This window comes from Pinus tabuliformis, chromosome 2_1 (genome assembly GCF_031772625.1).
Source record: "Pinus tabuliformis cultivar Carrire ecotype Pingquan chromosome 2_1, CPIR1, whole genome shotgun sequence".
NCBI lineage: Eukaryota > Viridiplantae > Streptophyta > Pinopsida > Pinales > Pinaceae > Pinus > Pinus tabuliformis.
In genome coordinates this window covers 397321749-397334685 of record NC_142299.1, presented here as the reverse complement: position 1 = coordinate 397334685, position 12937 = coordinate 397321749, and the positions used below count along the sequence as shown (strand labels likewise).

Below are 12937 nucleotides of genomic sequence, written 5' to 3'. Positions count from 1 at the left end.
TCCTTCAAAGAATGTGTCATGCATGGCAGATGGTATCTATTCTTTGCATGGCAATTAAAAGGCCCATGGGATCATTGGGATATTCTGTCAAGACCTATTTGAACATTTTAATCTTCTCAATGTCATCTTGGTCTCTTGACCATATGAAGGGCAAATACTGGCTAGAGAATATTTGTTATATTGGGGGGATTTATGAAATCAAGAGCAAAATCAATGACAACTAACAAAACCTTAACCAAACTGAAAATTAATCGCTCGAATAAATCTCTTTACGAAGATATTCATCAAGCCCTTCTGTTTGTATTTTTGAACATCTATCTTTTTTTGATTAGTAAGAGTCCTTGATAAATATATGGAGTGTTGTTGTTTCTAAAGTTTTAGAAGAGACGTTATGAGATTGTGTTTATAACTTTATAGTGAGTTTATTTGCAAATCTGATTTCTTCATTTTTATTATGTATTTATGGTATGGCTATACAAATTTTCACGCTTTTTAACTTTTCAAGGGTGGACTCTGATCACGATTTTCGTGGATCTGTTTCTGGATTTATGAAACATATCCAAAAAATTAAAAACTCTTGGAAATGTATCCAATTCCAAATCCAAAGTTTCCGATATTTTGAAATGACACAAAAATGTTTTTACAACGTTTTAGACAAGGAAGGTATCCGTTTCTGTTTTGAAAACGAGGATCTGCATTTCCGGTAACTTAGTCCCAAATGTCTAAAAATAGTAAGTTTTTTGCTGGGAACTAAAAATTCAAAAATTTTAGTCCTTGTCAAGTATGTGCTTTAGAAATATTTCAGACTTGAATTTCACAGTTATGCAGTAAATCCTAGCAATCTAAAATGTTAGATCTAGGTCAAATTAGAAATGTCCAAGTGACCAAAACTTGTGAAAACTTAGATTTTGCAATTTTAATCGATTTGACCAATTAGAATATGATTTTAGGGCTTAGAAATTAATAATTTAATTGTCATAATGAAACTGAAGCAAAATAAGGATTTGGAGGTCAAACCCTAAGCCCAAGGCCTTGAAGATCCCACTGTTGAAAATCGTTGAAACTTTGGGATTACCTTGCCGCTTGCGAGATATGAATTTTGAGACTTTAATCCTGCAAAACTGCCAAGTATTTAGCCTTAAAACTTCAGATTAAGGTTTCAGGGCAATTTTTGGGCAAAAGAGGCCAAAAATTGGAAAACAAGGTCAAGGGAAGCAAATTTCAGGGGATAAATGTGCTAGGGCGATAGATCAGGGCACAAGGATGGAGAAAATGGCCATGAAGGGCCAACGCTTTGCCAGTATGGCTAGCGTTTGGGCAATAAAGGTTAGGGAGCTAAGGCCAAGGCCTAATGCCTAGGGCCTAAAGGCTCTACAAGGGAGTTGCATACCCTTAGAGGATTACAGCCAAGGAAGAGGAGGAGGGAGGGCCGAGGGAGGAGGGCTAAATGGAAGAGGGGAGGCTGAGAAGGTTAGGAGAGGAAGTCACAAGGGAAGGAGGCCGAGAGGATGGAAGCCAATAGGAGGAGAGGCTAACGGCTAGCCTAAGAGGGCCGAGGAGAAGAGGAGGAGGGAGGCCGAAGCCTCAAAACCTCACGACAAGGCCTATAGAGGCCCTAAATGAAGACGCAGAGAGCAGAAAGGTAGACGCTGGGGCTAGGAGGGCAGAACCAGGCTAGAAACCCTGAAAAGTTTAAAACCTTTGCTCCAATTTTTTTTTTTATGCTTCAACTCTTTGATTTTCTAAATTTTTTTCCTTGGAAATCCTGCACAAAATTCCAAGAAACTAGCTCTTATCCTCAAGGGCCTAGATCTAGCTTTTCTTCCACTTAACTCCTTGATCTAGCATGCAAAAATGAAAATAGAGATATCCAAAACCCAAGTATATACAAAATAAATCTAAAACCCCAACTCAAGTTAGCAAAATAAATTACAATTTAAATTTACAATTTTATTTACAAAATATACATGGGTTTTCAAATGGATTTTGAGAAATATTTTTTTACTTTAAAGAATGGCTAAAATGTTTCAGAAAAATTAATGATCACTATAGCCCAGGCAAAGATTAAATCCATCATATAAAAACTAGAGATCCAAGCAAAGTAATCCTTGCCCACGGGCTGTGAACTTGGAGACCAATGATTGAGTACCTGCAAACACTATGTATTGTCTCAAAATAATAATCATAAAGCACCACATAGGAATCCCGTAGTCAATACATACCATAGATCAACAAAACAAGAACACTTTGTGTTGCACCCCAAAGTATTTTATTATGGAAGAAAAAATAGTTCCCAACGGGGCAATAGTTTACACAATGCTTCAACAACAATTCCAGCCAGAGATAAAGATGACTAGAGACTCAATTGACTTTCTAATTTTTATAGATAAATCCTCCAAATAGAAAAATAACTGCTAGTTTCTTTGTTCCTTGTCAAAATAATCTTGGCCGTTGATAAACAATTCAAGATCTTTTAATCCTGGCTCTTGATTTTTTATTTTTGAAGAATTTTCGAATTTATCATTTAATTCCATTTTAATTAGCTTAAAATTAATTATTGTGAGCTAATTTCCTAAAAAATTTGACTTTGATTTAACCACCAAGGTCCAAGGGTCCAAATTTTCTTGAAAAATATAATATTCCCTTTGTGGAGAACCTTTAAAAATTGACTTTTTTAAGATCCACGAATTTTTCCATTTGGACAATTTATTTTCGTAAGACAATTTAACTTTACTCTAATTAATTAATTGTCTGGCTTAGGATTTAATTTTATTTTGCCAGAAAAATTATTTAATTTACACATGAGGGGATTAACTATTTTTCCAACGCTCTAATACATATGATTTTTTATTTACAAGACTCAAAGAGGAAATACACATTTGTCTTAGACCCACAAGACACATAATCCATCTGCGACACAATATGATTTAGTAAACCGAGTGATTTGTAATAAAATAATTTAGCCAATTAGCTTAAATTATTTCCAAACCACTTTCACATTAGACTCGACTAAAACACTAGGACCCATCTAATACTTTGACAATAGATTTCACCATAGCTTTGGGGGTTTAAGCTGGAGGGAAAAAACTCTTCTGATTAGCCGTGTCGAAAAGCACAGGTAATTAGTGAGGTTTAAAAACCTCCCAGAATGGAATTCGTCATCAAATTATAGGCTTATCTAGGTTGTACTAAGATCATTTACAATATATGACTTGCAGAATGGGATGACCATGACACATGGTCTGTTGATATGTGATCCGATCCTTGTTGAAAAAGTTGGTATTTCCGCTTCCCCGAAGCTTTGACAATTTGAGTGCAACAAGTAGAAAAAGCTTAGCATGCCTAACCAATTATTTTCATTTGAGTGAAGTGTTTTGTTAAGGCCATGGTAGAGGAGTTCAACAAGCAATACCACCAACATCAGCAAAGTTCAACAATTGATGGCACCAACATCAAGGTACTTAAAGGGCTTCATGCTCTTGATCAAAAGCCAATCTTATACCCTCACGCATGACAAAATCAATTGGAAACATTGCAATCCCCTAAATATTGAAATCTTGTAAACCATTAAGTTTGCTGGATGTTGAGTGATATCTAAAAATCTAGTTTCTCCATATGAAATCCAATGAGGTCGAAACCACTCTCAAACATCTTGAGTTATTTCATGATAATGTTAAAAATTTAGTAAAATGATGAAAATGAAAGATAAAGGAAATGCCACCTTTACTTTAAGAATTTAACATTACCATTGATTGCCATCATTGTTGGGGTTGGGATGTGTGAGGCAAATGAAAGGGGAGGCACCCTTTTAAAGGCTTGGAGGGTCTATTTTTGGTGGGAAATAGCCCCTAGTTTCCCTCAAAACCGCTCAGAAAAGTAAAAAAACAACTCGCGTGGGGTCTGCGGCTGAGCTAGCCATAAACCCGCTGGTTTATGACGATACCAACTGGTTTATGGAAAAACAGACTGGTTCTGTTATAAACCGACCGTTTAATGCCAAAACCCTATACCACACACATAAAAACTGGTTTTCGTACCAGTTAGGTACCTCTGCCTAATGTTTTGGCCTGTTTGACTGATTTACAGTTCTAACCGGCCAGTTTTGAATTCTATGGATTTTCTGTGTAGTTGCTTAATGATAAATGTGACACAAGAAGAATTGGTTAAAGAATCATTAGAAATAATTATCAGATTAGAAAGTCATGAAAAATCAACGCTTACTCCTTTTTTCCTTGCAAGATAATATGTTATTCACTTATATATATGTATATATATATATGACGTGTCGGCCGATGCTTCATTTTTGGGAGGTGATGTTTCTAAACTTAGCTGTTTTGGAAACTCCAAAACGTTTAGGTGTTTCGTGCCACATAGCAATATGACCTTTATGCTGACAAGTAGAAGTTACATGTGGTTTTATCACAATGATTATTTGGCATAGATTTATAAATTTTTAGTATTCGAATAGTGTGGCTTTGTTTTGAGTAATTGACTTGACATTCTTAAAACCTGTGGTTTTCTTTTGAGTAATTGACTTGGCAATTGACATTATTAAACCCTGCGGTTACCTTTCGAGTAATTGACTTGGCAATTGGCATTATTAATACCTGTGGCTTTCTTTCCAGTAATTGAATTGGCATTATTAAAAATTGTGGTTTTCTTTGGAATGTGAATTACATTACAGGGTTTACAGATTTTGATTTTCTTTTGAGTAATTGACTTGGCAATTGACATCATTAAACCCTGCGGTTACCTTTCGAGTAATTGACTTGGCAATTGGCATTATTAATACCTGTGGCTTTCTTTCCAGTAATTGAATTGGCATTATTAAAAATTGTGGTTTTCTTTGGAATGTGAATTACTTTACAGGGTTTACGGATTTTGCGTTATCTGACTTTTGGTTATGTACCTTGCAGGGATGTGCATCAAAAATGGATTGAAGGTGGAAATTATGATCTCTGTATAGAAGATGTCAAGGATGAGATCTGGGATATGGTCAAACCTAGTGACCCCTTGAGAATCACTCTTGCAGATTTACTCTCTTGCAAACAAGGAGGCACTGTGGCTAGCATGCTGATAGATGTCCGTGGATTCTGGGCCCATGACAACCGAGAAAACCTTCTGCAGGAGGAAGAAGAGGCAGAGGATGAATCACTCTGTTAAGAGGTCATGCTACATTGCCATGTTCCTTTGATCATGAATACAATCTCGAGGGACATAGTAAAATTATGTCTAACATCTAACAGTGGTTGGATATACCTTGGTTGTCAGCGATTGCTTGTTTGGATCCTCATCATATGTACAATTTTCCTGTTATTTTTGTCTGTATCATGTTAAATAATAGATGTCTATAATCCTATCTGTAAGGCCAATTGAAGTTTTTACTAATGTAATTGTCATTCTTCTCTGACCAGTATGATTTGCAGTTTCTATGGTTTTGGGGTTCATGGGTATACTGTTCCAACCATTAAGTAGGTGATATATTGTTTAGACATGTATTAACGGTATGAACATGATGCTGATGTAGCATGCTTTTGCATCAAAAGTTCTTCTGACATTGCCTGGTAAAATATTTTTAATATGTTTATTCGAATGCCAAAGTAGGGAGGAATATCTCTCCTTTATGCTCTGTTTCTTTTTGTTATTTTGAATGTGTTTTTCCTTGGTGTAAATATTTTTGGACAGCTGACTAGTTGGTTCTCTCTGTCAGAAAGGACTCGAAAGTCATATTATATTGGTGAGAGGTGAGTTTATTCAATTTCTAGAACACATCCAGCAGTGGCACAGGTGTGCTATGCAATTTGGTATGTTTGTGCTCAAAGGGTGAGCCATTGCTTTTGGTGTTGCTGTCAGCTCATCTCAGGTGGTGTCATCGATTCCATCTCTTGTATTTCTTGCTGCATAGCAATATTCCACAATCGACTATAATATATACACCATTTACCTTCGAAAACAAATCTTAATTTTAGTGTCTAGACCATTTTGTGAGTCACAATGTGTGTCATTGCCATATCGAAAATAAGTTCATGTACTCATTGCAACCATAGTTTCAAAAACGACCCGGTGTGAACTGTTAAGCGGTCAAACTTCCTGGTCAGATAGCCCTGGCCATTGACCTGGTTACACGGCTGGTCTGTACCGGTTAGGTACCAAACTGGTACAAACCGGCCTGAACTGGCCTATTCCACTGCTGGTTTAGTACCTAACCAGTACAAACCGGCCTGAATCGGCCAATTCCACTCGTAACCGGCCTGGTACAAAATTGTACTCTCAACTTCTCCAAAGATACAATCAGAGCTGTATGATTTTCCATTATATTTTACAACAATCTCTGTACTGATCGAAACCCAACTGTAAGATATGGTTGCATGCATATTCTATGACAGATACTAGCTGTGGCTTCTGATCTTTGTTTGGCGGTTAATTTAGAATACACTTGTTTCACAAAGCCATAGTCCCGTGGTATGCGAACCACGTCTACATGGAGAAATCAGTATAGAAGCTTCATGTTGTGAGGCCACTTGTACTAGTTGGCAATTTCTAATTCATATCATAGACAGTTATCAAAAGCATTTACACCTTGCTCCATCTCCACTTTTTAGTTTTAATTTTTATTATTTTGTGTGATCTGATGACAGGTCTTACTTTTAGAAAGGGAAAGTTTGCTCCAAGTGTTAATGATTTCATTCCTTACTTTGCAAATTTGCAGGATTGTGGCATCATAGTTAATTTTAATGATTTCATTCCTTACTTTGCAAATTTGCAGGATTGTGGCATCATAGCTAATTTTGATGGATCGTCTGAGAAGAAGGATGATGATGGTATTACTGAATTTTCTTGTATTTGAGAGTAGTCTATTTTGTGACAATCAAGGCACCGTTCAATATATTAAGAGGGATGGTATTAGGGATGCTATTATGCATGCGATCATGTATTTTGTTGTTGAAAATGTATTGCACTTGGTGCCATTTTGATATATTCACCATATACATGACTAAACTTTGCATATTTTGTCTCTAATGCTTTGGAATGATGGCTTGAAATCTTAAAAATATTTTTTCGTTAAAAAATAATTAGTTGATGCGTTTGTTGAAGTTTGGCTCGATCTTGTTTGAGTCGTGGTTAGATAGGTGTTCCAGTTCAAAACCTGGTTCTGGTTTTTAAAACTATGAGTGCAATATTAATACACTTTAGAGATGTTGGAAGAAGAATTTTAAAACATCAAGAACAAAGTGTTTTGCAAGTGACCTGTGAAAGTCCATCTTTTCTATTTTCAGTGATAAGACAAAAAATGTGTACATTGTTGAACGAGGCTTTCAACAAACTAGAGCACTGAGGCAACGAGATTACCAATCATATGAGAGATTCACCATATTTAAGAAGGCCAAAATATTAGAAAACTCGGGTTTATCATGCCAAGAATGAACTTTGTGGATATTATTCAATAAGGAGGTGTCGAGGCTGCTTCTCCTATGTTGTTCGCTTGCTCGACAATATTGTGCTGAGTTTTTTTTGGACTTCATGAATCTTTCAGAGCACCGAAGGAAACCAATAAGAAATCTGTGTATTAAAAATAGGAAACCGATGACCATTTTCATAGGAAGAAAAGCAAAAATGCTAGGATGTGCAATGTCTCCTCTTGTAGGGCATCTAACAATCGTAAAGCCAGAATAGTCCCTCGTTTTCCTATGTCTTTGCTTTGCACAAGTTTACACCTTTGTTTTTTTTTAAAGGAAAATGCTGTCCCCACATGTAATAATGAGATCATCGGACGGGATATCTATTTTCTGCAGTGGAAAAATTCAAATTGAAGGATTCGCCGTGAAGAAGGGGGATCCATGTTCCCGTTAAGATCTCTTTTCTTCCCGTTAAGAACTAGAGTATATATATATATATATATTCTCTCAAAATTACAAAACTTGCGAGAAGGCTTTTTATGGTCAAATTTAATTGAAAAACCAATTATAAAAGTCACGAACAAGAAAGGATTATAAAGTCACGGATAGGCGGGACTAATAATTAGAGTTTCGATACTTTTTGTTTGTTATATATATATATATATATGCGCGCATGCAAGAAACATTGCAGGATCTTTTTTCCTTTGGAATATCTAGATTGTGAAATTTTAATATTGTTGCAGTTAATTGGTTATTATTTTCTTATCAATTGATTAATTGTCTACAATTTTTTTTGATGTAAATACTGAATAGAACACTATTACAACTTCACAGAAAACAAATAAATCACAGGAACTAAGAAAACACTGCATACACAAAAAAAATGAACATCAATATTTTTGGACAAATGTCCCTGGAAAAACCTGTGTCAGGAAAACTAGTTCTTCATATGAGTATTTTTATTATTCTTCAGCAAAATTCTGCAATTGAAAATTACCATTGTTTGTCATAAATTAGCAACCACTGGAAAAATATTTCTGATACTTTTGCAAGTCTTTGACTTTTTAGAGACAACTTGGCCCTGCTAATTCAATTTGGCCTCCCTCTAGCTCACTAAATCGAACCATGCATGCGGCCTTGGCAACTCAGTCATCTTTGACAAACTCACACTGTTGGAAAATAATCTTGGCCTACATTGAAATTTGAATTTTAATGGCAACCTCAGCTTCTCTTTTGCAAACTATTCACTCTGACAAATATCTCTTTGCTCCGGCAACTCTGCCTCTCTAAAGCAACTCACACCACTGGAAAACTCAACCTCTCTATAGATAAAATCAGTCTTTTACAAACTCTGGAATGTACAATGAAGAATTTATTTTAGCAATTATGTCTTCAATCATTGTTGATCTCGATCTGTTGGTGCCCTCATGGGTTGTTATCATTGCAAATCTGTCTATGATCTCTCTTATGTGTTCTCCAAGTGCCCATAGATTTCGTCTTATAATATCTTGTTGAGCAATCAATGACAATGATCTAATCTCAGTTGATGACTAAGATCGTCTTGACCCCATCAAATGACTTTTCTAGAAATCACTAGAGGAAAATCGATTTACCTCAATTAATCTCAATTAACTAAGCTATTTCCTTAAGTTAGGAAAATTAATAAACTGGCCAATTAATTCTAATTAAGGTAATTTTCCGTAGATGTTTTGATTTTTTATTTTTATCTCTGGGTATCGGAGAAAATTAATCTACTGGTTGTTAGCTTCATAGACATAATATGAGACTAGAACACTTGTTCGAATTGCATAAACTGACATAGATGAATGAGGGTTTAGTAACCAACCACCATAGCAACTGGTAATTCATGGGGACTTCGCCTAATTTGAAACAAGATATTAAAGAAAAACCTTGTGGGATCCTCTGTGTTTTTTGGAATATCAAAATACCTCGTGTTATCCCACCTGTATTCTTTGGAATATCAAGAAAACATTGTGGGATCCCTCCCCTCTTCTCTAGAATATCTAGAGGGAGGAGGGTTCAAGTACTGCCAGCTATAGCATTTGACAACCTATGGGTATTCGGTCGGATTTAAAACTCCATTGGAAAATAACTAGAAAACTCTTGGTGAACTTCAACATGAAACAATGTATTAGAATTGATTAAGCTAACCCATTAGACTTTTAAAATTTGGATGGCATTGGGGAAGGCTTTGATTGACATATGTGCACATAGGTCATGAGATTGTTTAATATAGTTACTCTAGGTGCAACCACATGTTTGATTATTACCTCAAGGTTAAAAAAATTCACTAAGAATTCGAGCTATGAATGTGGGGAAGCAAATTTTTGGTGTTGCTTGAGGTTTCCTTGGGGAAAAAAAATCCTTCAAGGGTTAGCTCAAGTGGATTGACTTGACATGTCGAACTTGCAACGAGTATAGTGGTCACAAACTTGGATTTATTAAGAATGCCATCTACGAATGTGGAGAAGCATCTTTTGGTTGTTGCTTGAGGTTTCCTTGGGGGAAAAATATTTAAGGTTTAGCTCAAGTGGTTTGACATGGCATGCTAAACTTGTAATGGGTAAAGTGGTCATGAAGTTGAATCCACCTGCGTCCCTTAGGGTTAGGTGTACATTTACTTTGATCACCATTCACAGAATGTGGGGAAGATCTTAAAGGGCTAACTTGATGAAATCTTTCATAGAAAAGGTGTAGGCGTGTGTGTTAGCTTGGCTTATAAGTAATGTTAGGTTGGATGTTGTTGTTTTTATTGGCTTGCATTAAAATGTAATTTTAAATCCTTACTATCAATTTGAAACTACAAGGGGAACCTTGTACATTGTATAATGTTAGATTCTAGTAGCATCAAACAAGTGTTTTAGTATTGAACTCTGTCTAAGAGACTAAAGAACACAAGATCTCCAAACCCAGAAAAGGTTTTGCAAGATAAGCTTGTGAAACACTTTAATTAAATAAATCAACTATTATTTAATTTTTTCACAAGTCTAACTTAAGAACATTGGTTAATTAATGTGAATTAATTAAGGAAGACCGAGAATGCTTTAGAGACTCACATGGATCAAGTCTAAGATGATCTCAGTCGTTGATAATGATTTAATCATGGTTGTTGAAACTCCAATAAGAGATTATAAGAGCAAGTTGATGGGATGGAGATAGATACATGTGATACAAGAGGGGAGCGAGTTCCTTTGCAGATCGATCTATCTAGTTGCAGAGATTTCAACAAGGAAGTGATTTTGAGCCAAAGGAGGAGAGCATCAATGTTTGGGGGAGCAACAAAGAGAATTTTGTAGGAGTTCCCAACAATTTTCAAGTGCCAGAGAAGTAGGAAGAGGGAGGTCGAAATTATTCTGCAGAGAAGTCGAATAACCAGTGCGAGCAACCAAAAACACCAGTGTGAGTGCCAGAAAGGGAGTCATTTCAGTTGTTTTAGGCCAGGAGATCTCCCGAAAGGCAGAGCGAGTCATTTCCAAAGGTAGAGGGAGGTTGAATGGCTTAGTTGGAGTCGATTTGTAGGCAATACAAATTTCCCAGGACAATAGTGTGAGTTCTAGGCAAGCCATGTAGCCGGAGAGAACGGGCAGAGGCTAGAGAGGCTGAATTATCTATCGAGGGGGATTTTTTCTCCCTATTATTTTTGCGAGATTATTTCCAAAGGATTGCCATTTGGGAATCCAAATTATTGTGCTCATATTTTTACTGCTGCATAATAATAAAATAAACCCTAATCTTCTTCATAGGTTTTCCCTTTGGGTTTTTCCGGGGACTTTTCAATCCAAAAATATTGGTGTCAATTTTATTGTATGTGCATTGTTTTCTTATCTTCCAGTTTTTTCTTCCGCATTGTATTTATTTTTGTGGTGAAGATTGCAATTGTGAGTTTATCAATACTTGTCGTAATGACAAATAAACTATAATTCAATTAGAAGATAAATTTCTAGTAATTGCAATCATAAAATTTTCACATGGTATTAGAGTAACATTGAAGATCAAATCATAGGCTCAAAAGCGAGAGGAGAGAAATTATGCAGCTTCATAGGGAGATTTGGGCACAATTTCTCCAGATTTGTGCAAGCCATCCAAAGGTGTGAATTACAGAGGCAGTGAGGTTTGATTTCCAGATCTAGGTGGAGGAAAGTTCGAATAGCCTTTGGAACAGAATTTGCACGCGGGATTTGGTAAATATAGGGTTTCGGTGAGGAGATCAATTAGTTTTTTGAGCAGATATGGACATAATAAATTTGCAGCAAGAGTCTTTAGCTATAGATTTGTGCAGGGATAGGAAGAGAAAAAACACTAAAGGAAATTTCCAGAATTTCTTAGAGGGTTTCTAGATCCAGATCTAGGAGGAAATCCATAATTTCCAGAAGCAGGAGGTCGTAGTAGTTTTGTTAGTCAGTTAGTGTGAGCTTCAAGGAGCAACAATATGTGTGGCAATTTTCAGAAGAGGACTTCAAGAAGGTAGAGCGAGTTGCCTAGTTGAGGTAGCAGGCAGTGAAAATATTAGAAAAAGACATCCAGAGGAAAGCAGGAACAAATATACGCATTCCTAAGAAAGTGATTAGTAGAAGTAGGACACGTAGGAAGGAGATTTCCAGCATTTTCTTCTCCTCTATTCTCAAAGTTAAAGAAGGTCGTTTTATATGCAGAAAGAGGGCCAAAGCAAATAGATCGAATAGCTAGATTACACAATTTGTAGACATAAAGCATTAATTTCACTTCCAACTATTGGATCTATTTATTGGCGGAGGTGTGAATAGCTTCAGAGACAGAGGTAGGTAGCATATTCACCAGATGTAATTTTCAGGAGCATTTCTCAGTGAGCAGTGTGAATTGCCGGATCCAGTGCGAGTTGCAAGGTCCATTGCGAATTGCAGAAAGAGGGTGCGAGTTTGTAGAAGAGGCTGAGTTGGTTTTGCAGAGGAAACTCTTTCTAGAAAAGATCGTATGAGTTAGCCGAAATGCAGATCTAGGCAGCAGATCGACTTCTAGTTGTCAAAGGAAGTGCGAGTTGTCTAGTGTGAGTTGGAAAGTGAAGAACGGTCTCGGCTAGGGACTAAGCTTGAAAGGAGATTGTGGGGCACCAGATCTAGGAGTATGAGATTCTAGTGTGCTAGAATGGGTGTTGAATTTTCTAAGTCTATTCGTTAGAAAATTAATCTGTATTCTGTTGGTTTATTTCTTCTACTTGTTTAAAAATCGAACAAGTTATTTAATACATTAAATACCGAATAAACACAATACAATCACAACATCTATAGATCATCAACTAAAAGAAAACAAGCACACAAGGGACACTGTTATTTTTGGACAAATATCCCCGGAAAAACCCAATGCGGGAAAATCGGTGCAGCTGTTCAGAGGGTTATATTATTATGCAATCTATCTGAGTACATCTGGGTGCCTAACCGACTCAATTGACAGAGAAAAATATATGACAACAATACCTCTATATCTGGAAACAGGTATTCAGAAAACCTGTTCCACGAAACCCTCTCTGGCACAACTGAAGCTCA

At 36.3% G+C, this 12937-nt stretch overlaps 1 protein-coding gene across 1 annotated transcript in view; it reads left to right on the top strand.

The window, feature by feature from the left end:
- Positions 1-5629, top strand: part of FASS (tonneau 2 (TON2)) — a 305773-nt gene extending 300144 nt beyond the window's left edge. The window contains exon 13 of the mRNA XM_089402758.1: positions 4917-5629. Within this exon, the coding sequence (XP_089258884.1) occupies positions 4917-5163 (247 nt within the window). The 3' untranslated portion in view covers positions 5164-5629. The remainder of the gene's footprint in view (positions 1-4916) is intronic.
- Positions 5630-12937: the final 7308 nt, after the last annotated feature.